Source organism: Oreochromis aureus, linkage group 16, assembly GCF_013358895.1.
Source record: "Oreochromis aureus strain Israel breed Guangdong linkage group 16, ZZ_aureus, whole genome shotgun sequence".
NCBI lineage: Eukaryota > Metazoa > Chordata > Actinopteri > Cichliformes > Cichlidae > Oreochromis > Oreochromis aureus.
Window position 1 is genome coordinate 22047056 of NC_052957.1, and position 26194 is coordinate 22073249.

The 26194-nt window shown below is 40.5% G+C and overlaps 3 protein-coding genes across 4 annotated transcripts; 2 read left to right on the forward strand and 1 right to left on the reverse strand.

Annotated features, from left to right (window-relative positions):
- Nucleotides 1–4321: 4321 nt before the first annotated feature.
- Nucleotides 4322–12150, forward strand: rnaseh2b (ribonuclease H2, subunit B). The gene is made up of 11 exons (XM_031734618.2): nt 4322–4531; nt 4787–4855; nt 9214–9321; nt 9825–9901; nt 10323–10437; nt 10519–10583; nt 10689–10794; nt 11093–11174; nt 11267–11312; nt 11579–11656; nt 11978–12150. The coding sequence occupies exons 1-11, from the start codon at nt 4468–4470 to the stop codon at nt 12086–12088; spliced, it is 921 nt and encodes a 306-aa protein (XP_031590478.2). The 5' UTR covers nt 4322–4467; the 3' UTR covers nt 12089–12150.
- Nucleotides 12151–12805: 655 nt separating this feature from the next.
- Nucleotides 12806–17518, reverse strand: LOC116316011 (uncharacterized protein C13orf42). The gene is made up of 3 exons (XM_031734462.2): nt 16870–17518; nt 16274–16418; nt 12806–14071 (listed from the first exon to the last, which is right to left on the reverse strand). Exons 1-3 carry the CDS (start codon nt 17287–17289, stop codon nt 13827–13829), a joined length of 810 nt encoding a protein of 269 aa, XP_031590322.2. The 5' UTR covers nt 17290–17518; the 3' UTR covers nt 12806–13826.
- A 1076-nt stretch (nt 17519–18594) lies between these two features.
- LOC116316136 (TLR adapter interacting with SLC15A4 on the lysosome) lies at nt 18595–21389 on the forward strand. 2 transcript variants are annotated; one of them, XM_031734639.2, is made up of 2 exons: nt 18595–18645; nt 19344–21389. In XM_031734639.2, exon 2 carries the CDS (start codon nt 19346–19348, stop codon nt 20297–20299), a length of 954 nt encoding a protein of 317 aa, XP_031590499.1. In that variant the 5' UTR covers nt 18595–18645; nt 19344–19345; the 3' UTR covers nt 20300–21389. The 2 variants fall into 2 exon arrangements, with proteins under 2 accessions (XP_031590499.1, XP_031590500.1); XM_031734640.2 differs by lacking the exon at nt 18595–18645 and adding an exon at nt 18857–18945 and having other exon boundaries at nt 19344–21388.
- The last annotated feature ends 4805 nt before the right edge of the window (nt 21390–26194 follow it).

Consider the following 26194-nt stretch of genomic DNA (forward strand, 5'->3'; position numbering starts at 1 on the left):
AGCAGAGCCCGTGCGAATTACAGCCTCAGTTTCCTGATCTTAGCTGATAGGAGTGAAACTCAATATGGTTCTTCTGCTGGTCTAGCCATACTACTTCAAGGTTTGATCATTTGACTTACTGTTGCCTTCCTATGAGGTTGAAGCAATTCTGACCTCTGGAATCAATAATACATTTTCTCAGAGAGAACTGCTGCTATTTTTGCCTTTTCAAACCATTCTCCTTAAACCCTAGAGATAGTTGTGTTGGAAAATCCCAGTAGATCATCTATTTCTGAAAGACTAAGAAGAACCCATCTGGCACCAAAAGCCATTCTAACGTCACTTCAATCACCTTTCTTCCTCATCTTGATGCTCAGTTTTAACTTCAACAGGTCGTCCTGGACATGTCTACATGCTTAAACGTGATTGGCTTGTTAGATATTTAACAAGCAATTGAACAGGTATACCTAATGAAGAAGACAGTGAGTTTATTTAGCCAAACACACTCTCAAATATTTGATCCTCACTGATACAATAAACACCACAATGAAAAATAAGCTTTTTATAACAATTTATTACACAAATTCCACAGCTGTAACATTATTCTGTAGAAAAAGTAAGTAAAAAGTAACCTCTTACACGTTAGCATCCCCTCCTCTTTCACAGAAAAGACTTTTTCTGTTGGCGTTGTGCCCACCGCTCTCTGACATCTGCTTGATTTAGTATTTGGTCACTAGTCCATGTTAAATTCCTGCAGTTTCAAGATGTTTGGGGATGGTGGTGTGAGGGTGGGGGGGGGTTATGTATAAGCCCATTTTAAATCATTGCCATATCATTTCAAAAACTATTGCTATTATTATTATTATTATAGTTGTTTTAATTTCTTCGGTAAATTCTTTTCTCGCTAAGTCAGACTTTAGTCTCGCTGGAGTCTGCCTATAACCCATCTGAGCAAAATCATGTCGCATCAAGTCTTACTACCTAATTTAGCTCTCCATCAACTTAAGAAATTACAGCGTAGGTGTAAAATATTGCAGCAACCAGAGAAGGAACGTGAGGCAAGATGCCCAGTCCCTGAGGCAGTGAAGCAACCCCAAACCATAACATTACCACCATGCACGAATAGCTGTCCCACACATGTCTACTGTTACTCTAGCCAGATAGCTCTATCTTTGATTTGTCCATCCAGACCACGCTTTTCCAAAGGGCCTGGTCTGTTCCTGTTCCGGCACTCCTTCCATGCAGGTCAAATTGATGCAGACTCTTGCTGACTTTAGACTCGTTTACTTTGACTTTACTCAGTTGCAGATCCCTTGGTGAAATGTTGGGCTTCTTGAAGACATCTTTTCTGCATCAAAAAAGCTACTCCTTGGCTGATTGTGCTGTTATCACTTAAAAAAAAAAAAAACACTGCTCATTTGTTCTTGTCAGAATGTCAGACGTTTTAATAAGAACTGGTCCACTTGTCACTCTCAATGGATGTTCCTGCACTTAATCTGAATTTCTGAAAATCTGAATTTCACAGATTTGAAGGTGCAGTAGATGTAGGAGTGTAATTTATCCAGGTGCCTAATTTCTTTATTTAAATCATGAAAACAATCTTTGATTCATTCTAATTTAGTGCCTTTCCCCCCCAGTTTTTGTCAGTTTCAGAGACAACCAAATGTTCAAAAGCTGCATGCCAAATGAATGACATGGGATGTGATTATTATGTGAGTGTCTTTCCAGATCACACAGCACTCAGCAGTCAGTGTTCAAGCCATCACTTTGTTCTCACACAGGGAGAAGGAAAAACCCACTTTCATCCAGAGGCCTCACACAGAGCAAATGATGCTGGGAATAAGGAGTCACATCTTGTGAAACAAGTAGGGGGAAGAGGAATAAGACTTTACGGGAAAGAACGTCTCTCCAGAGAGCGGACTGGCCAACAACATTATGTGAGTGTGTGTGTGTTTGTGTGGGAGTAAAAACGAGACATGTCTACTACAAGTCAGGTTTTACTAAGATGTAGCAGAGAATAGCATTTCGGTGATTCTTACATTCCCGACATTCCTTCCGGTGAATTTCCAGGCAGCGTGAGGCTCACTGTTCCACAGCTCTGACATCACGAGGGGGTTCCACTGCCTTCCACATTCTTCCTCGCGCTCTCTCACAATCCCACCCATATTTGGAAGTGAGAGGAAGGGAATCCCAGATGATGACTCAAAGGCTTGTGCTGCAGAGGGAATTCTCCCCACATCTGTTTCCATGTGTGTGCATGGCATGTCTGTTAAGAGTGTGTCAATGTGCACATTACATCTCTGAGCTGAAAATTGAGTGTTGATCGGCAGGATGGGGGGGTGGGGGATTCAAAGTGGTTACAGCTGCATGAAATAACGGCACAGCCTACGTACAGAAAAAGTGACACCCTAAGTGACGCTCTCTTGCTATTTATAACTTACCTCACTTGGCAGCCATGACAGACAAAAATGCACTGTAGTGAATATGTACATTCTTAAAATGGGCTCTTTTCTCTCTATAACTGCTTCAGACAGATGATGAAAAGAGTAAAAAACAAAAAAAGAAAAAAGAATAAAAAGCTCTCTGTGATGTGCAGCACATGGTGACATGGCGCTGAGATGAAAGCTGGAGGCTGAGTCGATGTAAGCTGTAACCAGCCGCCCTGCATTGGACCACCAAATGAGGCCACGGCGATAGCTAGGACCACAGGCTGTTCAATGTGCTCAGCAGTGTGTGACCAACTATCTACAGCCTGCTAGCTCCAATAAACTCCTACCTCTACTGCGAAGTTTATTGGAATCATATTATTTTGAAGACATAGCAAGCTTGAAAGTGAATTACACAGAGGAGGAGGAAGTAGCGCTTGAGGTGGGGAGACATAAAGAACAGACACGGCTTTTGGTGTGTTGAAATTCCCTTTGTTGGATGCATGATTGATAAGGATTGCGGAGCTGGGTTTGGGAGAGGATAGTGGGGTCTCGTAATTTGGGTCTAAAGCCATATAGAGGCCTAAATTTAGACCCCGCTTTGTTCTCGTCTGCATGCTGGTGACAGAGGACTCGGCTCTCTGGGGTCGTCTATGGTCCAGAGTATCAGAAAGGCCGCTGTTGTTCTGCCTGGCTGTCAGAAACACAGACATTCCCTCAAGCAGCCCAAAATGAAAGAAAGCTTTCATGGAATATTCTGTTTAGCTGCACAGACTGTTGTGTATGATACTCCCGGGGCCCATAAAACAAGTAATTCACAGACAATATCTCACCCACGCTCTCTTTGCCACAGACTACAGCAACATAAATCTCACTGATTTCAAGGAGGAGCTGAGACTGGGTTTTAGAGCATGTGTTGCTCAAATCTGGGCAAATGGGCCCGTGAGGCAACATTATTTTTAAATGGACCAAAAAAGGAAAACGACACAAAAGAGCAGAGAATGCCCAAAGAGGTGGCACGAAAATGCATAAGCAGGGAAAAACATAAACCCATAGGTTACCATGTGGAGACTCAAGTTTTCCCCTACATCATGCTGCTCCCACAGGGACGCCGAGCGGTGATGTTTTAAAAGCTCAGTCACCCAGCACACAAATCCCTCCCTTCCTCATTACCAAAACAAGCTAATTAAAAACCTGTTAATGGGCTGTGCTGTGGGTGTCTTTAGAAGACAGGGAAATCAACAGCTAAAAAAAAAAAACCCTACATAAACATATCACAGGGACCCCTGAACAGTTAAACAAATCGATGACGCAGCTATTGTTATCTAATAAGAGGGTTGAAAACACACACTAGCATCCTACACATCTCCATCTGAGGATGCTCACAAACAGTGTAAAAAAACAGAGAATCAAAACAAAACAAGTGACTCACTGAAAACCAACTGGGACACACACTGTCATATCCTGAGAGAGCGTGAGAGATGCCTTCCTCTTATTGAAGGACAGATGGATCGCCCAATCTGTTACGTGCCAGTGTGCCAAAGGACAGACTGGCCACCAAACATCTTGCACCTGAGAGCAGAGGCTCAAAACTGGAGAATTTCAGAAACAGCCCGTCAGGTAAGTAACTGGTAGGTAAACTGTGGAAGACAAATATCATCTTATTACAGGAATTCTAATAAAAGTTGTTGGGCGACCTCTAGCGGCTCTACCGCGAATTTACATGCTGGTTGACGTCACCGCGGAACGTACCACTACTACAAAAGCAGGTGTGTAAAAGGTTCAATTAAAAGTCTACGTTTCACTGTTTTGAACTTTTCTTGACACCACGGCAGCCATTAATTTTTTTAACGACCAGACTTTCCCCCAAAAAGGGACAGAAAATAAGCCCACTGCGGATAAACAATGCAATGTTTTGTCCCGTGTGACACAAACCGGAAGTGAACGCAGAGAGGCGCCTTTTCTGAGCTTTCACTCAGAAAGTAAGCACGCTCTTGCGTAGGCCAGCACTGTTTTTAAGTAAAAAAAAAAGTTAACTTACGCGCTTAACACACTATACAACATGGCTACTAAAAAGAAGCGAACGTCAAACGTAGATAATGACAGCTGGGTTGTCATCGCTCCAGGTGGGTTAGAGAGCGTAGTATGAGCTAACTAAGCTAGCTTACTGCGTAGTTTGCAAGCAGTTATTATGCGTTGATAGGTGTAATAACTGATGTAACTGCTGGTGGTGTTGTGAGCTTTTATGGCAGCTGCCATGCTCCGGTCTTAAACTACATGCTAAAATAATAAATTAAAGCTTGGCATATTTATTATGAGAAGAATAAGAAGGAGAAATAGTGGTGATTTATCATGTGTGGTATCTGTTTTGATGTCTGCAGACTCTGCTATCGACACACACAAGCACGACGGTGATCCAGTTTTTGTGAGACTAAGGAATCCATCAACAGGTCTGATTGTTTCTTTATATACTTTGGTCTAGCAATGAAACTTGGTGTTCATGTCAGTATCATCGAGTGAGTAAAGTTTTAGATGAAATTAAACTTTTATCATATAAAATGTAATGGAAATAAGAGAAACTGGCACACTGAGAAACTATGTAGCTGAGATCCATCCATCCATCATGGGAAGCCCCCATTAGTCTAGGCATCCTGGACTGTATGCTTTATCAAGTTTTGAACCTAATCTTACAAGTAGAGAGGGTGTCTGTCTCCTAAATCCAAGCTGGAAGCTAGTTCCACAGAAGAGGGACCAGAAACCTGAAGGCTCTGCTTCCCATTCTACTTTTAAATACCCTAGGAACCACAAGTAAATCATCAGTCTGAAAGTGATGACTCTGTTGGGTTGATATAGTACTATGAGGTCTTTAGGATAAGATGGGGCTTGATTATTTAAGACCCTGTATGAGAGGAAAAAGATTTAAAGTTTGATTCTAAATTAAACAAGGAGCCAAAGAAGAGAAGGGAATGTGGGGGAGATAAAAGTCTCTCTTTCTAGTCCCTGTCAATACTCTTGTTTTGGATCAAATGAAGGGTTTTCAGGGAGGTTTGAGAACAACCTGATAATGAATTACAGGAGTTCAGGCTAGAACCAGTAAATGCATAAACAAATCTTTCAGCATCACTCTGAGACAGGATGTTTTAAATTTTCAAGATATTGCACAAATGCTAAGAAGAAGAAGGCTGTAACGTATTGATAACAGCAGATTATGGGCTTTACAGCCTGTGTTTCTAATGTAATGCTAATCACAGAACGTACATCAGTAGATTAAAGTTTTGTGTAGGTGGCTCTGGATTGACATCCTGTTATGTTTGGTGTAGTTTAAACTCTTTCTGTTCTCACTGTGTGTTACCATCACAGAACATAGTGTGTAACCATAACGTCCAGCCTCACTGCATGCTCTTTCCCGACTTCTGAGATCAACACGTTGCTGCTGCAAGAGATTTGAGAGCAGTTAAACTAACAAAGGAGAAAACGTTAACATCAGCTCTGAGCAGCTTTGTAAAAAAAAAAAAATCTGACCACTGTTTGCTTCTTTTGATTTAAATATTCCTTTAAAATTCAACAAGATGTCACTAAATCATAACCTGTGCCAACCCAGAACACTTAGCATGGTAATGTCTATATTTACACACTTGTTGTGTTACTTGTTGGTTTTGACTTATGGATTATGCCTTTTTGTTTTCTAATGTGTGATTTATTTTTTTTTTTTTAATTCTGTTGCAGTTCATTGATTTTTAATTGATAATCAATTGCTGAGGCTCTAAAATGAAAGTAATAGTAAGACTTAACTTGAATATATAATCAGTAAGTCAGATTATAGTAGAAGTCAAGATTTAAAGACATGTTTGTGGTAGAGAAACCATCTATATGCTGTCAAATGTTTCAACCCTTCCACTCAGTGACTGGACTGACACACACACACACACACACACACACCCTCATACACCAAGTTAATTTTTGCACAATACTTAGTCTTTTGCACATTTCTGTTGCACTTGTTGTGTCTGTGTCATTCTGTTCTCTCTGGTGTTGCACTGTCTTTGTTTTGTTTGCAATTGTTGCAATCTTTGCACATTGCACTTTATGTAGTCCTGTGTTGATTGTCTGTTATATGTCATATGTAGCACTAGAGCTGGGCGATAGAACGATAACGATATGTATTGCGAAATAACTTTTTCTCGATAGAAAAATTAAACTATTGCGATAGACCTCATCTCTCTCTCTCTCTTCCTCTCTTAAAAAAAAAAGAAAAAAAAGAACAGCCAATCCAAATTAAGTAGCGCAGAGCCGAACCAATCACAGCCGCAGCGTCACATCACGTGACTTGTTACGTACAGCACAAGTGCCAAGCCGCACATGTGTATTTGTTTGGGAAGCAGCCAGCCGCCGTGCCGGCCTGGGTAATGGAGGAAATGAGTGTGCCGACTACAGAAAAATCAACCGAGAACTTGGGTGACCAGGTTACCGAAGACAACACAGATGACGGTTCCAATGCCGGAGAGATTGTCGAAAGGAAGGGCCAGAGAAGTTCTGTAGTGTGGAGGTATTTCGGCTATTTGAAGTCTGACAAAAAACAGAGTAGCGCGTCTTTTCCCAAGAGTTAGCTGCCTGGCAAAGCGCTACCTGTGCATCCCCGCAACCAGCAGCCCCTCTGAGAGGGTATTTAGTACAGGGGGTAATATTGTGACTTGCTACAGGGCCGCTTTAAAGCCTGAAGCAGTGGATAGACTTGTCTTCCTGTCCCGCAACCTGTAGGCTTTTGTCAGACTAAAGTTTTATATATATATGTAGTTGCACCTTGGATGTGCACCTAGTATTTAAAGAATGTTCTGTTAGCATCTTTATTTTAAAACTGTTTGAAAAGCTAAGCTATACAACAAGGAGAGATTGAGAATTTCCTTTTAGTTCTCAGTTTATTTGATATTGACAAAAGTTAGTCAATTTTGTCTGTTCTTCTGTAAAACAAACTAAGATTTATTTTTAGAATTAACATTTTGTTTCTAAGTGGAATTGACAATTTAGTAGTCTGTTTTGTTTGTTCTATTTTGAAACTTAAACGCTTTAGCGGCTGCCTTTTGTGTAGTTTGCAATATTTGCCTTTATTTATCTGAAACTGAAGTCTCATGTTCCTGAAGTACATCTGTCCTGTTGAACTTATTATGGGAAATAAATATTTAAATCAAAACAAGCTGCTGATTATTTCACATTTTACTTGTGAGCAACGGCACATTTAAATCTTACAAATATAGTTATTTGGCTTATATCGTGATATATATCGTTATCGCCTGACATGAAAAAAACATATCGTGATATGAAAAAAATCTTATATCGCCCAGCTCTATGTAGCACCATGTTCTTGGAGGAACGAAGTCTCGTTTCACTGTGTACTGTACCACTACACATGGTTTGAATGACAATAAAGCCACTTGATCTTGATTAGCATGTAGTGTAATGTCTCAATATACTGTGAAATTAAAAACAAGTATATATCTTATAAAAAGAATGATAGAAAATTGAATTACAAAATTTTCTCTAATTCTCCAAGCAAACACACAATAATGTTTGAATTTTTGTTTCAGTGCTTCTGCAGGTGTGTTGCACTTGCTAATTTGTGTTGCTTTTGTCCAGATGAACCCAAAGCAGGTCAGTCAGGCTGAAATCTTGAATCTGGGCCAGTTTTTCTGCTTTGAAACTCATCGTTCTGTCTTCTAATCTTTTGGGTCATTAGCTAGCTATAGGCTGAACTCCAGACCAAGCAGGATTCTGGTAGCAATAATGTATTCCAGCAGTTCCTCTTGGAATACAGTATTGTCCTAATAGTGGACAAGATGGTATAGTTACTGTCCCTTCAGCAGGCAGAAGGGTTGGAAGTTAGGTGGTGTACGTGTAGGGATTGATTGTATTAACTTTTTTAAGAATTAAAAACAGTGGTGTAGAAAAACTGCTTTCTGTACAATTAACATATTTTTTCAATTTTTGGTGATCTAAACCTTTTCTAATCCTTGAGATGTTTCCCACTTTCCTTTGTGTTATTAAGGGCTAATCAGTGGAGTGGAGATTTGGGGTGTAAAACTGTGTCTCACATATGGAAGCCCGTTTCCGCCACAAAAAAAAAAAGTCTTTCTTGAAATTTCGAGTTATTTTCTCGAAATTTCAACTCATTAACTTGAAATTTTGACTTATGAACTTGAAATTTCGAGAAAAGTAGCTTGAAATGTTGACTTATTTTTCTCAAAATTTTGAGTTAATAACTCGAAATTTAATCTATGTGAATGACGTCATTTCCTTGTTACCCGGAAGCTGAAGCCCTCAGCTACAAATGCTACAGCTAAGCTACCAGTATTACAGCCAGTCATGAATGCACAAATTGCTGATTATTTTCAGTGTGGCTTCACAAATGATGAAATCCTAGTGTTATTAGCTGAATCACATGGCGTTACTATCAGCAAACGTACTCTCGAAAGCGCCAATTTGTTGCGATCTGGTTTTGAGTGCGCATACCACGTAGATTACTGATTGGCAGAGCTAACTTGAAATTTTGAGTTACTTTTCTCAAAATTTCGAGTTAATAAGTTGAAATTTCGAGAAAATAAGTCAAAATTTCGAGTTATGGATACTTTGTTTTTTTTTTGTGGCGGAAACGGGCTTCCATACTCACATTTAAAACAGCACCTCAAAACTATATTTTATGTCACGTTTCCCATCAGGTGTTAAAGCGGGCTAATTCTGTGTTTTGTAAACTGCAGTAGCAGAACTGAAATAACACATTTCCTCCTTTTTTTTCTCTCTTTTTAAAATCTTGCAGATGCAGCATCTCTGTACATGTTGGGTTGTGGGGATGTGATGCTGTATGAGGTCAAAGCATTTGAGGATGATTTCCACTCTTGGTTTGTTGGCCAGGCTGTGCAGAGAGGTGGGTCTCATTCCAGAGTAAACTGAATCAGTCTGATCATAATTACACACACAGCTATGATGTCGGTTCATTTTATCTTGAATCTGCATCAGCTATATTTGTCTGATGGGAAGAGTTTTGCAATCAGGGCTTATTCCAGCTTGGTTGAAGTCCAAAGAAGCCAAATGATCTATTCAGAAGCTCCTTTTACATTGGACATAAATACTGACAAATGGATTCAACATACAGCTTACCTATAACATGACATCATACACCAAGCGTATATGACAACCTGACAACTTAGGTCTGTGATTCACAGGTTCGCACACTGCGATGCAGTTTAACTGTATTTGTAACAGTTTTCTTTTTATTTAATCAACAATTTATTGATTAAGAAGAAAAACTGATGAATTTTCAGCTGATGTTTAGCAGTTATTTCATTTGCTGTCTTATAGCAAAGTTTAATCAGATGCTAATCACGTGTCTTTGCTTTACCAGTTGTCTTTCTCTCTTTTTTTAATCAGATGGGAGACTGATCTTTGTAACACCTTTGGATCCTCTCTTTCTTATTTTGCCATATTTGATCAAATCTGGCAAAGAGGTAAGAAGCAGGCTGCTGTACTCTGACAGCTCACACATCTTGTTTCTGTTCTCTTTCTGGTGTACTGCTGTCTTTGCTGCCTCTGTAACTCATTCAGAGCAAAGTGTTTGATTCCAGCTGCAGACTGATGTGCTGCTCATTTGTTTTTAAATCTGAAAAAGGAAAGAAAAAGGTTCTTAATCAAAGAGAGGCTGACATGAAATTAAGTGAAATATTTTTCAATTTCAGCAAAGCATTACAGAGACATTAGATATTATTTCATAATGCACAGAACAGTAGAGGAAGTTCAGAAAAACCTACATGGATTTAACTATATTGAATACATTATAAGTTTTTGTGTACAGAGGCAAAATTACAAAAATGATGTCATTGTCAAAAAACGTATGGACCTGACTGTTTCATCCCTTAATGTGTTGCTCAGGGAAAGTTCCAGCGTGTGGATCAAGTTGTTAAAGATGAGGAATTCCCAGCTTGCTCGAGGCTGCTTAGCTGCGCTCGTACCCTGGCCTCCTTGCACCACATCGCTGAGGAAAAAGGTGAATTTTACTTTTAAAAATACTGGGATTCATGAAGTTACAAGGTCAAGCTAGATGCTTTGTTCAAATGTTGTGTTCCAGAGGCGGGAAGCCAGATGTATCATCGATACAGTCAAGAGAAAACCATGAACTGGTTAAAGAAAAAGGTATTTATTGAAAATCTATTTTTGCTCCGTGCAATACAACACTGACAATGCATGCTTATCTTTTGCACATGCTGCACATTTTCTTTTTGTATATATTTTTAATAGGTGGAGAGGATGGTTATTGCCCTAAAGAAAAGAAATATCTCTGTGGGAGAAGGAGTGAAATCCTCAACATATGTCAGAGTAAAGTCAGAGACAGAAAACCAAGAGGGTAACTTAAGACCACTTAACGTTTTTAAGATGATTCCCATTTCTCAACTATCTGAATTTTCTGCCTCATTCTTAACCTGAGAAGACATATTTGGGCCTAAATAGTTTCTTTCTAGGAAGACTGTTGACCAGCAGATGGCAGTAGTGCTGCAAAGTTTTTGTTTATAGATTATGTTGATTCACAGATCACTTAAACAATTCCATGACCTTAAATTTTTAAATCTCTCGGTCATAAAGAAATACAGAAATAATCAAACAGGGCGATTTTGGTTATTTGTGTCTCTTATTTAACGATACAGAGGACTTCCTACGGTATTCCCACGGCCTGATATCAGAGTATATCAGTGAAGACCTGAGCAAAGCCCTCCTCACACTCTTGGGGTAAGTTGATGAATGAATCATGATGAACATCTTAATGAGTAATGGTATTAACGCCACTGCAGATCAAGCATACCTCTTATTGTGCTTCATAGGTTACCAGAGCTCACAAGCCCAAAGGAGACCGAGCCTCCTTCTAAGGTATGCGCTCTTCCCTCTTAGGTGCAAATATATGTGGTGTGGCATGTTTTCGGTTCTGCTTGCCGTTGTAGATGCCGTGCACTCTTCATGCACTCATCCACCTTACTGTAAAATGCTGCATGTTTCACAGGAGAAATCCTCTGCCTGCGCTTGTGTGGGGTTAACTTTGGTAATAGTGTGAGGACATTAGAGCTTGTAGTGGTGGTTCTGTGGAAAAGTAGCTTGGTGGTTTTAGTCATGAAAAGCCTGTCTTCCTCGTTTGGCAGAAGCGGAAACTTTCAGACAAGCCGGTGGAGGCTGGAGAAGACTACACCAAATTCAACAGTGCAGACTTTGCGCGCAAAGTGAGTGTATGTCTGCTGGAATAGACTAAAGCATCTGGAGCGTCTGGTGGTTTTATCTTCGTTGTAATTACATGATAATGACCAAAGCTTGCTGTTATTTTAGCTTTTTCTATGTCTTTCTTTTTTTTTTTTTAATAAGCTGATTGTTCGTGCAGTTTTTGTTTGGCGATCGCTTTCTTCAAGCCTGGTGTACATCGTGTATTCACAAGGCTGTGGCCCTTACCTTGTAGATTTAATTGAAGTTGATGTTATGTAATTAATTTCCTGCGGTTTCCACACAAGGGCGTTGTGTTATATTGATTTTTCTTTTTTGCATTTCAGCCGCCCAAGAAGATGACGGCAGCTCAGAAAAGTCTAGCTAAGGTGGACAAGACAGGCATGAAGCCAATGTCGTCCTTTTTCAGCCCCAAGGTCAAAGCAGAAAAGAAATGAATGCTGTTTGTGTTTGATTTGTGTATGACATTTCTAATAAAGAAAAAAAGTATTTGAAAGTACTTTCTTTTTAAATACTTTGAAGGTAAAGGGATCATGGCACGTAATTTAGCATTCCTTTTAAACTGATAAATACATAATATTAAAAAAAAAACCATTTCAGATGATATGGGTTTATTTAAGTTTCTGAATACTTCTTTTGTAACAACCACAAACTACACAAAGACTTTCTTTAATCCTACTTTACCTAAACATTCATTCACATCGTCTGTATCCTGAAATTGAGTGACAGGTATTTGTAACCCTGGGAAAATAAAACCAATAATGCAACACTTGCTGTATACCATAAAAGTTAGGTCAGGTAGATTGTGTTTTATTGACTTTTCATGTTTACAACTATTTTAACTTTAGCAATGATAAATACAATAACTTTGGCTGGTTTTGAGCTATTCACACAGCCCAGTCCTTGGACTTGCTGAACTTCTCTCTCACATGAAGCGCTCTGACTTTGAAAGGAGCCATTGTTACATTTTTCAGTTGGTTTTGATACCTCAGAGGACTCCAACCTCTCCTTGGGTCTTACCTGTACACTACTGTACAAAATTCTATATCCAACACAATACTTAACCCTCACTTTGTTCAGTTTAAAAGAGACATTAAAAGTTAGGTTAAAAAACATTCTTTACGATATCAAAAGAATTTCCTGATCTTTTATTTTAGAGTATACAAAAATGATCCAAGTTGGATCTTTACAGTGTCATCAAATTGATATGAATGTGAAATCAGTACTCATTTGGACACTATTACAAGCATCTTGCTGGTACTAAGTTGAAGCCCATTTTGCCTTCCAAAGGTCCTTAATTCTCTGTGGCATCGATTCAACAAAGTGCTGAAAAGATTCCTCAGAGATTTCGGTCCATGTTGACGTGATTGTGTCACACAGTTGCTGCAGATTTGCGCGTTGAACATCCGTTACTTGAATCTCCCGTTCTACCAGATGTCAAAAGGTGCTCTAAAGGACTGGGATGTGGTGACTGTGGAGGCTGTTTGGGTACCTTCATGTTTGATCTTTTTAACATGATTGCCTTCAGAGGATGGGTACACTAAGGTCACAAAGTGATGGACATAGTTAATATTCCGGTAGATTGTGGTGTTTAAAGCAGCAGGAAAAAATATCCCCAACACAATTACACTACCGACTGTTAATACAAGGCAGGATAGATCCATGCTTTCATTTGTTTGCACAAAATTCTGACCCAAAAATTTACACGTGGCATCAGAAATCAAGACCAGGCAACATCTTTCTAACCTTATGTTTTGATGAGCCTGTGTGAACTGCTGCCTCAGTTTCCTGTTCTTAACTGACGGGAGTGACACCTGTTGTTGTCTTCTGCTGCTGTAGCACATCTAATATATAAATATATTATTTGGGGTTTACACTGTAATGCAGACGTGCAACAAAAGGACACTTTAACAGAGTGAAATCCTTATTAATATCAAATATTATCACTTTTGCAATTCTTACTGTGACACGTCTCTGCCAAGAAAAAGTCCAATTTTGGAACACAAGGATTAAAACATATTTCACCAGCTGGCCATTTTTGCTTTAATAAAATAATTATATATATTTTTTTATTAAAAACTAAGTAATTGTCTGCACTGCTTTATTTATTTATTTTTTTTACTGGTGTCAAATGATCAGTGTGGCAGTGCTACTGGTTTCAATGTCCTCTAAGCTTCACTGCTTCTTTAATTTGGGCTTGAAGCGCAGTGTCTGGAATGCGCTCTCCACCACTTTGGGCAGGTGGATCGGGTTTCTCTGAAGTCGCAGCCTGCTGCTCGTGGACCCGCTCTGTTTCTTCTTCGTGGGGATCCTTTCGTTGGCACAGTCAGGAACCGCTCTCTGGTCTGAAGCATCTGCGACTCGAGGAACTCGCAAGACCCAGTTAGAGTGGAGGTCATGTTCGGCCGAGCTGGAGGCCACTGTGGGAGGAAATGACACAAATCTGAGGAAGCATTTAGTATCTGTGCAAGTGACAGCCATAATTAAAGCTGGTTGAAAGGAAAGAAGCTTCACTGTTAGCATCGATGCGCTGTCTGAAAGGAGCATTCAAAGCCTAACGTAATATAATCATTATTTTCATACTTTCCCTGTAAGGTTGAGTGAGCAATGGGGTGAGCTCAAACTGGAATTCTCAGTGTTGTAACCACTTTGTTTTAGTCTTTTGTTGACTTGTACTCATGGCTTTTATTAATGAGAAATATTTTCAGTGGGTTGTAGGTGTTTAAAGAGCTACTTTTAGCTGCTCCCTTATTCACAAGGACCTGCCACAGCAGGTAGCTCTGCATATTTGCTTTGGCAGATCTGTACTCCAGATGCCATTCATGACACAACCACACGGGGTGTCTCCTCCTGGGAATGAGCTGGGGATCTTTCCCTTGTTAGATAAATGTGTAAACCAATACACTATGGAGCTACTGGGTCACCCATGTTTATCAGGTTTAAAGAGCCTCCATGAAAGGATTCATGAAAGGCTGATACTTGATATATTTATTTGTAAACCTCCTCAGGATAAATGAATCTAATCCTTAACAGCAGCTGAACTGAAATTATGGATCTGGCCTCAAACAGCTCGGTCAGTGTATATTTAAATCTCCCAAATCATGTCTACCAGTCTAATTAAAATAGTTTAATAACAATTGCTGCATTTAATTCAGTGTGACACCACTGCTCTTGTGTTAAAACTCATCAGATAAAGATAAACAAAGATAAGTCTTTAGAAGAATTTTTCTTCACTGCTACAAGCAATAAGCTGAATATTGATACCAATACACACCTTGAGCCTAACATATATCCTTGGATTATGTTATCTGTGCTACATGGATAAGATTACCAGTAACTAATGCAGACAAATAAGGTGTTAAATGTACAACATTTACACATGAAGATGAAGTTGCAAGGATTTATACAACGTGACTGAGCTTTTGTTATGAGTTAGTCTGATAAAGCTGAAATTTGTCCCAAATCGACAGGTATAACAAAACTGAGAGGAAAGTGCGAACACATGAAATCATCTCAATGTGTGTGCACTCATTAGCAGAGGTGTTTCCATTATTTTTAAGTGAAGTGGCTTCATAATAATATAACAGCTGGACTGAAGCACAAAAACACAGCAAGGTAACAAGAAAATATATTATGTGCAACAGCAGTGGGTTTTTTGAGTGATAAGAGGTAAATAGTATTGTCTCAAGTATTCTTTTTCAACTCCTTCAAACTTTACAAATGGGGAGAGTCAAATTGAAATAAGTCCTGATGGTAACCAATGTTGTATACTTCATGTAGGCTAGGCCCCCCCCCTTATCTGATTACATTGTTTTTATATGTGTGGAGTGGGCAGAGATGGGGCTTTTTCAGTGCCATCAGTCTTTCAGCAACATAATGCAAAAAAACATGGTGGATAAAGGAAGACCGCATTTAAATTTGGATCCGTATCACTTAATTTGAAAATAAGAGATTGGTGAGGCCTTGGTGGAGGAGTGAACCTAATAGTTTATCATGTTTTGTATCTAAATCTGGAAAACGCATGACGTCGACTGTTGAATTAACCTCGTGTAGTTGAGGAGGGATAGTGGATGTTGAATATGGAGCTGCCAGGCAGGAAGAAAACAGGAAAAACCCAGAGAGATTCATGGATGTAGTGAAGGAAGACATACAGAGGGTTGGTGTGACAGAGGAGGATGTTAGGGAAATAGGGAGGATGCTGTGGTGAAGCCACAACAAGAAGAAGTTGGAGAAGCCTACTTAAAGATCAAGCACCTTTGACCATGTGGTGCATGCATTCAAAAATGACATAAAAGCCCTTTTTACATGTTTAACTTAGTCAGTTACATCACTGGCTTATGAATGCATGAATGTAAGCAGGGCAGTTTGCTGTGAAACAGAAAGCCTCTATCATGTTTAGCAAATCACAGTAAATATTCTGATTTTGACCGAACCAATTTAATCATTGCTTTTGCAGTTTAAGTCTCACATCACATCCAAAACAGAATATCCAAACAAGCTGTTGGTGGCTTTATCACGTAGGTGACTTCACTGCTCGTAGGTTGCCAGGTTGTCTCATACGTTGAATAATCCTCACTCACTTCCAGCATTACTCAAATTAAAGGCTGGAATTTCAAACTCACCAATAAAATCCACGTCTGCGTGCCCGTCATCCTTGTACGGCTTGCGCAGAGGTTCGCTGTCACAGCTGGCGATGACCGCATCAAAGAACTGCAAAGTGTCGTCCTCAGTGGGAACTGGGGGTGCTGAGGGTTTGGCTCTTGATATCTGTGGTGTAAAATGATAAAAGAAAAATGAAAACGTCTTTGATATTTCCATCCATCCATCCATCCATTCGCTTCCGCTTATCCTTTTCAGGGTCACGGGGGGCGCTGGAGCCTATCCCAGCTGTCATAGGGCGAGAGGGTACACCCTGGACAGGTCGCCAGTCTGTCGCAGTGCCAACACACAGGGACAGACAACCATTCGCACTCACATTCACTTGCACATTCACACCTAGTGGCAATTTGGATTGTCCAATTAACCGATCCCCACAAGCTGCATGTCTTTGGACGGTGGGAGGAAGCCGGAGTACCCGGAGGGAACCCACGCAAACACGGGGAGAACATGCAAACTCCGCACAGAAAGACCCTGGCCTGATGGTGGAATTGAACTCAGGACCTTCTTGCTGTGTGGATATTTCCTTCCATGTGATATTGGCTGCTTGGTTTAAGCTTACCGGTTCCTCCTTTTTAGGCGGCGAGGGCGCAGGCTTCTTCTTGGAAGAAACTGTGGCCTTTGCGTCTGTACCCTTCAAGTCACTCACACTCTTCATGTACTGCCTCCTCAGAGCCACAAGCGCTTCCAGGTATTCGAGGCAGTTCTGATTCTGTGAGTACAGCCATATCCTGTCCTCTTGTCTCTGATAATAGTACAAGGTCGACTCGATGCTTACTGTGCTCTTGCTCCGTTTTAAAGTCGAGCCCGCAGCCGTCTGAGTTTTCTCCCCTACAACGAGCATGGAGGTGCTGCGCACCAGCCTGACAGTGCAAGCGTTGTGGTAGTCCTGCTCAACCCCACACCCACTACCACCACCACCATCCCGTCCTCTCTGTCCATGATGGTTGGGACGGAACACATTATTGATCTTCCTGAACATTCCTCTAAGGACAGTCTGTCATGTTGACAGACTCGCTCTCCAGTTCCCCTTTGCGCACCATTTCTCCATATACAAAAAAAGTACAAACAAACAAAAAACAGTTGTTGTCTTTTATGGGAGTCCTTATGACATCTTTGCTGGAGCTGTTCAACGGGACCAGAAGCTGTCCAGGGTGCTGAAATCGCCAAACTGCTGCCTTGTTGTGCCACAAGAGCAGACGTGAGACAGGTGTCTAACCTGATCTCAGCATGTCTTTAATGTTATCGGATGTTGCTCAGCAACATTGCTGTAGCAACGGGTTGGTAACTCTACACTTTGTGCTCCCATTACTGAGCAGCAGACCTGTGTCAGATATCTTAACCCACAGGGGATTAAGTGGACAAAATAACTACAGCCACCAATGAAACTCTGGACCTTTTAGTTTTAGTGACTATAGCTGTGAAGCCACCTGTTTACACACCTGATACTAGAGAAAACGAAAGATAATCAAAAGCAGAAAGTTGCAGTTACACATGGGTTTACTCGTTTCGACTTTGGGGGTATTTTGTGCTTTCAAGACTTATAATTCAGCTGTATGAACAACATAACAGCTGCAAGAGTTTATGATGTTATATCTTAGGTTTCCTTTCCTCATTAATAATAAAAAACTTTCTCTCATGTTTCATGCACTGCTATTGTTGGAGTTCCCTATCACAAGCAGAGGAAGTCTGGACAGAAAGGAGTCCTTCAAGCCGACAAGGGGCTTTCATCTTGGAAAAATCCAGGCCATAAATAACACCTGAAACCTTTCAACACTTTCTCCACATATCTGATTTAGACTTAGGTTATTTCAGTGTATAGCTGTACTACAGCGAAGCTCAAGTCAAGTGAGGAAAAAGAAACTGTTTCATGACCATCAAAGCCTCTGGGCTCAAGTGACTTTGACAGTTCAGTGCGCTGAAGAATAGGCAAAGCTTCAAGGAGGAAATGATTATTTGTGGTCACATAACTGAGTGTGAAGCTACCACTTCTGCTTTGCTGTGAACTCAGAGGACGGGAAAAAACAGTTTAAGCTAAAACAACAATCAACAATTAATAAAGACATGCTGTGAAAATTTTGAGGCACTTCGAACGTTTGTGGTGTGATCTGTCATAAAACGAAAACAGGAATCAGTTATCTGGAACTTTCTGTTTCCTTGTATTTTTATCATATTGAACACGACTTTCTTTTCTGCTTTTATGCAAAGCTCAGTCGCACACCTGCTTTGCGCGGAAATGAAACATCAGTGGTTTCTTTTTACAGCACATATCTCGCCTTGCTGTCATCCAGCATCCACCATTTTACCTCATAGTGCAAGAAGGAAATCTGATGCGGAGGTAGGCACGTCTTATTTAAGTTTGCCAGGTACAAAGGGTTTAAAAAATCAGGGAAAATACCAGCTAAATCCAATGAAAACAACATATTAGTTGTTAAGATTACAAGCTGAAATGTATTCATGATGAGAGCAGAAATTTACAGAATTGGGATCAAGGCGAAAAGGGATAGTCCCACTTCCTTTTTGGGTGGTATAAAACAACAGCCACGTTCAGACCCAAAAACAGACTTTTAAGAGCACCGCTTTAGGACGTTTGGTGCCAAAATACAGGTTTTAAGCTTTTCTGTGACTCAGATCTGAGGTAGGAAGATCATTCTTTTTAATAGATGAACAATCTTTGGAACTGTTAAACCAACATATTCTTCTGTTACATGTAACTTCTTAGCCACTCCAAGTAAATTTTGAAATAGTCTGCAAAGACTTTTCAACAGGGATCAGCTGTGCAGCAGAAATAATTTGGTGCTTCTTATAAGGTTTATGCAAAATTTTCTCTCACTGTTGCTTTTGTCCCGTTTTGGTGCCTTTATTCAAATGCATACTGTTTGTATGCATTTGAATAAAGGCCTATTGGGGAGTGTGCTGCAAATGCTATTTAAAAATTAAATAGCTAAATAAGTGGTAAAACTGGCATTGTATCACATGTTAAATTCCCTTTACTCTCACTGCATACATCTTTTGAGTATGTGCTCTTTCTTGCAGCCATGCTTTGTGAAGGCAGATTGTTGATCATGACCTACTGTGAATTCGAAGATCTGGATTCCCTTCCTTCTAAGCCAGCTTTCCAGAATGCTTATGGGTCACAGAAAACAGCTGCTGCCCTCATACCAGGTTCCACCAGACATGCTCCCCTTGTTCACCACAATTCCCCGGAGCAGATGGCTACAGACAACCGAAGGGCTTCAGCTGAGTTGTACATTTCTCCTTTGCAGTCCTTAGATCTCCAGAGAGCTCATCTAGGCAGGCAGATCTCTCGAGAGATAGAGATCCCAGCCCAAGCTCACTCAGGTGGCGATACCCCTTTCTTGGTTCCCTCCTTCTGTCAGAGCATTTGCAAAAACTACAGTGACCTTCATATTGCAGGTGACCAGGTGCTACCTCTCTCAGCTAATAACTGCGAGCTGAGGGTTTGTGCCGATGTCCCGGATGTCGGTCCCTTTATCCAGTCTTGTGATGTGCCCCCAGCTGTGGAAGATTCCCTCCAAGGACACGAAGCTCGGGATGGGAGGCTGTTTCCACTGAGGGGAGGTTCGAATCGGTGGAGACTGGGGAGCGGCCGTGATCGGAGCTTTTTCCTCCAGGGGCATGAAGGTCCGTTTTCCAACTCCCTTCTGAATCACTACTTGGAGCAAAAGCTCCTGGATCTGTATCAGCAATACATGATGGAGAATATGGCAAGAGAAGGAGCCCCTGGTTCAGACTCTGACACAAGTGCCATTTGCCCTTTGCTGGGCTCAGAGCTGGTCCTCACCAGCCTGGACCAAATCACTTTGCAGCTCAGCCGGGAGGGCAACATGGAGGCCGGCTTGGCCAAGGACATGGTCCTGAGCTGCTTCCTGCGAGTCGCTGGTGATATGCAGTCAAGTGAGATCAGCACTCCCTTTCTGCAGATTTCTAATGAGGCGTCCAGGGAGCAACTCACAGAGAGTAATGAGTGACCCCACTGTCAAGGAACTCCTTCATTCAATACTGCCTTTCATTTCAGTGCAACACTGAAAAAAAACCCCAGGACTGGACTGATAACCACATTTTTATTTTATTAGCTCTTGAGAAGATTTTAAATGAGAGTTCTACGTGGGATTATACAGTAATTACCTGGAAAATGTGCCATATTTATGCATCCTAAATTGAATTTGCAGTGATGACATGGGGATCTGTGTTTACCTGTCTTTAGTGCAGCTTTAACTTTCTAAAGAAAATAAAAACAGGAACTGAAAACTGAAACCACTGCTTCCCGTTTTTCAAAGAACATCGATGGTCTAGCAGAACAACGTGAAATCAAAAACAGCACGCTGCCTCTTTATGTATTATGTGCAGCCACATTTAAGAACATTTTGCATGCTTAATGATCACTGATTAATTAGATTTGACTCTTTCTTTGTCATAAAGGAAACAATGCTATGCAGGATCAAACTAGGAGGGAAGATACTGAATTTGCAACAAAGTTCCAAAAGTGCAGCCTCGAAATGCCCTTTGATCAACACTCCGTCATTCTAGGCTTCACACAGTGACTTCATCGGCTCTGTTACCTAGAAATGTAGCTGTAACCAAGTGCTGCGTGAGCCGCTTGTTACCCCAGTCTCCCCATCAGGACTGCAGATGTAAAGAATTTGATTTCATGATGTCTGAGCCACATGAAAAGAGAATACACGCTTTAACGAAACAGATTTTCTTTTAATTCAAAAATCATCATCCAGGAGTGTAATTGCTCCTTAAGAATGAAAAGAAAACTCCACGAGCTGATTATTTCCCCCCTCCTCCACTCTTCCTTGAACTCAGCTGTATGTTGAGGACAAAGATGCATCAAGACTGCTGAAAATCATTGAAAGAAAACAAAGGCACTTTTGTACATCTCATGTCATTTATTCTCTTGTCTTGCAGATCACCTTTCCCCTTACTGACTCATCCACAGATTAATATCCCACCCTTGATGAAATTACTTCTATTATAATGTGACTTATGAATGTGCTCTCTCTCTCTGTCATTTTATGTGTTATGTAGCCAATTAGAAACATTTAATAACCCCTAAGGACTCTAATGAGTTTATATAATTGTCCTTTTGCTTGTCTGACTCTTGGGTGCTAGCATGCGAAATACTATAGATCATGGTTTTGGAGGCTACTCTGAAATCCATTTAAATTATGACTTCAGAGGGGATCGGATTCTTGCCTCCTTAAGTAATTAGCACGAGAGGATCCCTTTAAAAATCAGTCACCTGAAGCACGATTCGGAGTTCCTCTGTGAGCTGTAGAAAAAGGCTCTGACCGTCTGACTGCCCGCTGTTCTGACCTACTCCCACAAACCCTTTTGATCTTCCGCAAACCCATTCACAGCCAGACCCAGCGCTTCATCCTCCATCCCCGCTGCCCTGCCGTTTACTGATAACCTGTTGTTTAACCTCGGACTTCTCTTCACCCGCTCAAATAGATTTTATCCAGTTTCACATCCTCGGTTACTGGCTTCTTTCAGGCAAAAGTTGTTGTCATCTCTGAGAAATCATACTTGAATTTTTTATAGCTCAGTCCTTTCAGTCATTCCTCTTTTATCATGTTTCCACGCCTCAGTGTCTTTCGCTTATTATGTTTTATTTTAAATGAGCTGTTATTGCAGCAGAATGTAGTTATAGTTTCTCATCTTGTTGCGTGCTCTAGTCTGCTGAGAGCCTACAGGTGGATGCTGGGGTGTTAACAGTAGGCAATGATACAGGGCAGCAGTAGGTTTGATTTGTCGGAGGGAGAGGTTGGAAAATGGGAGAGTGTGTTTGGAATATGATGTGAGGAGAGTGACGCATGTTACTGGATGTGTGTATGATGCAGTTCAGCTCGAGCTGACTTGAATTAAGTTTTGCTCCATTTGTGCTGTTTTTGAGTTACCGCTACTCTTTTGTTCACTTCTCAGTCTTTGACTTGTATAGTTTGCTGTCTTATTAATGGATAACTTTTCCCTAAACTTACTTCTGAAATTCTCCTTGAGAGAAAATCTGAGAAGAACGGGAGTCATAAAGCCCTGATAATCTTATCTAACTGTCTGGCTGAATGAATGGTAGAGCTAAGTTGTGTAAGAGCTTTACATATTTATTTCTAAAGCTTCTTTAATTCAGAATGGTATAAAAAAGCCATGCTGTGAGGTTAAAGTTCCCCCTGACTTAAACCTGTGCCCATGTATTTTACTCAGATGTGCTTTTTGGCTCATTGTTATTCCTTTAACTTTCACACTCTGCTGGGTGAAAGTGAGTATGCGTTCAAAAATTGATATCTGGTGTAAGAAATTGTTGCCTTTAAAAAGCAACAGTTCTTTGAGGTGGACATTGAAAGAACTGGATAATTGGCAGGTAGGTTGTTCTCTTCACCTTGGGGTACTTGTACACAGTTTTTGTCAATATCTGCCCTCATGTAATCTCAGACTAAGTGATGATCACGACGCTATGAGGGGCATATTCTTCTTTGAGGGGCACATCCTTCTTTGGAGGGGTACTTGAGCCTCTGAGGGTGTAGCTGAAGGTTGTTTTTATATGGCTTTAACTGTATTTTTTTTGGAGTTGTTGTCATGTTGCAGAAAGAACTTGAAGGCTTTTTGGACATTCATCTGTTTGCTCAACTTAAAATTATATTTGAAACCACACATGGGAATGCTTATGATCACATTTAGTTTGAAAACCAACTGTTATCAAATATTAATTTCTTGTGCACTTTCATATAATGTGAATTTCTGCATGTTTGGAGTATCGAGTGTTTGCAGTATAGATCAAAGCCCAGGACAATTGTTTAAATTCTGAAATTAAACAAACTGGGTTTCATGATATAGCTCCAGGCGTTCAAATCTTTATTTATTCTCTTACAAAAAAGAGCTTCACTGATTTTCTTGTAAGTCTTGCAGTTTGATAATCAGTCACAAGGGGGAACCATTGACACCTAACTTAATCCTCATGGCTTTGCCCCTCTATACCTTTTATTCCCCCTTTTCACCTCCTTCTTACAGCCACTGTCTATCCAGCCAGTTAATGTCCTCTATCACGTGCGCCCTTTTACTCTGACTCTATGATGTCATCAGGACTGGGGTGTAAATCTGTTCAGATAAGGATAAGCATATCTACACCACAAGATTTATTTTGGGAAAATATTGCACACGTATAATATTCAGCAGGGCCGGACAATGTTTTTGCACATTTTCCCCCCTTTTTTTCTCCACTTTCAAAGACCAGCGACTCCAGCACAGTGTAGCCATGGCCTTCTGATCCAGTGTTTGATCAGCTTCCTTGTTTCCTTTCCAAACAGAAAGCCACAGGAGGAAACTGTGTTTACCGAGCTGAGTGCCGCAGTCGGAGCCCTGTGAAGTCTCAAGGCCAGAGAGACACATGTTTGGTATTTCTGCTTCTATCTGGACTGAACATTCCAGGTACATGTTAAAGGAACAAAGTTCTTACAGACCTAAACACAAACGCTCACATATAAATATGATTCACCCAATGCCAAGCCCGGCAGCATGAGCACATTCAAATAAACTCATTTCCACAGACCTTGGAAGAAAAAAAAGAAATACAGACCTGTTGTTCCAGCAGAGGTTATAAGAATTGTTTGAAGGGCTGAAGGTAACACCACATAAAGCAGCCTCTCACAGTCTGTTTATCCAGAGACCCTCAAATTCACCGCTCACACAAATTATGCACACTATTTACATTTTCTTCTCAGCAGATTTACAATTCACAGATTTTATTTTACTCATTTGGTTTCAAATGCTTTATAAGTAGAAGGACAAAGAGTTCAAAAAATTGCAATGGGGAGTTTTTTTCTTTTAGGGAAGGAATGATTTTAGGAGAAAACATGAATAAAGAACACAGACGGAGAGTGGTGAAAACACACACACACATGCACTTCTCTCATGGCCTAGCAATGAAACTAACGGGGAGGTTGAAGTGTTGGAGTGTCTTTCAGAGGTTCATAAAGTAATTTCCTCATCACAAAGAGCTTTTAACATGGAGGGCAGTGGAGGCAAGGCCACGGGATTTTATATCAAAACCAAGGTCCCGGATACACTCTCACTATTGTGGCTTTAATGCCTTTCGCACTCTTTGGCTTCCCTTTATTTAAAAAGCTTTTACTATGCGGCCTTGTTAATTGGAACAGCCACGCATGTTTACATTTCTTTTTCTTTTTGTGACTTTTCATAATTTGTTAGCGCCTACTGAAAGTCAAGATCTTGTGGGTTCTTCAAAGATTTACACACAGACTCACACGCGTGCAGGAAAACATATAAACACACACACAAGTGGAAGCATTTCAGACTACAGCTGGTGTATTGAAGCACTTAATTCGATTAACATTTGTTCAGAAGCTCAACTCGTCCTATTTTCGCTGATGGCCTTGAGCGATTGCCTTTTTTTTCCTCAGATTATATTCAGTGGATTGACCTAATGACCAAGAGGCAGCATGCAGGAACATTAAATGGCAGCCCTGCTCTGTAACTGTCTGATTGACACTCTGAGATATACGTGGTGGAACGGGAGAACACACATTTCCCGGTCGGTTAGCTGCTCAAGGTTGCAGAGAGCCCGCAGTGAAGCGGGTGACCTTGGTTAAGCTGGAGCAGACAGAGAGCGACCTTGAGAGACAGCGGTGCAGCAGCATCTGGCTCTCAAAGAGCTGGAAAACATAATGTGTTCATGTTTGAGTATATATCACAGAACTCAGAATGTGGACAGCATGTGGCTCTGAAAACAGATTTTCCCCACATGCTGTCCTTTGCTAGACAGGTTATTATGCATTTCTGATTTCCGAGACATAACATTCATTTGTGGACTTGATGCTTGTTTTTCATCTTTTGCTATTAGATTCCTCAATTTCACAGATAGAGTAGCTTCACAAAACAATAATAGTTTTACGTGTTTTTTGAGGTTCTTTTCTTCTTCTTCCGCTCGTCAAAGCACTGCTGTGTTCTCATGTGTTCGTCTTTTATTACGACTTTGATTACTGTCAGTGACAGCACGCGCACACACTGACCTGTCCTTCTGGAGATTTTGATGAACGTTTTCTTTCACCCCTTCTTATATCATCTCTGTTGTTATCAGTTTTTGCATCCTTTGTGTTCTCCTTTGTCAGATGGTTTAGCTTACAGTGCAAAAAATCAACAGTCTTTTTATTATCTATCCTTCCACACAAGTCCAGTAACATTTGACTTTAATGAAATGGGGAAAAAAGTATACATAATTTCACTTTTTGGTGTGTAAAGAGGTTACAAACAATAGGTTCTCAAACTGTCATGTAAAATAATGCATAAGACACACGGAAAGAAATACAAAGTGAAGTTTTTATTTGAAACTTGTACATTTTTCATGAACGGTATTCTTTGATTGCTTAATGTAAAAAGTAACTAACACAAAACACAACCAAAAGTTTGACTATTGTGCTGAATATTTACTTTCTGAGGGCAATCCCCATCAGGCTACAATGTGCAAATAAATACTGAGATTCTCACATAAACAAACCATACAAATCTCATGCCCTATCATGTGTGTGATGGCTGCTATACACACCTGTGTCTTACTATGCTAATGCACATGTTGGCAGACAATACGCAATATACAAGCAATATACAGATTAATGAATACAGAGTGTAGCTGTGTGTGGCGGCTCACATAGCAAACACTACGTAACTTGTCAGACACTTTTTTAGGTACGTTGCTACTACCAGGTTGGATTTCCTTTTGCCTTCAGAACAACCTTAATTCTTTATGAGACAGATCCAACCAGGTGCTGGAATCAGAGATTTTGGTGCATATTAACACGGTAGCATCACACAGTTGCTGCTGATTTGTCAGTTTCACAACATCCATGATG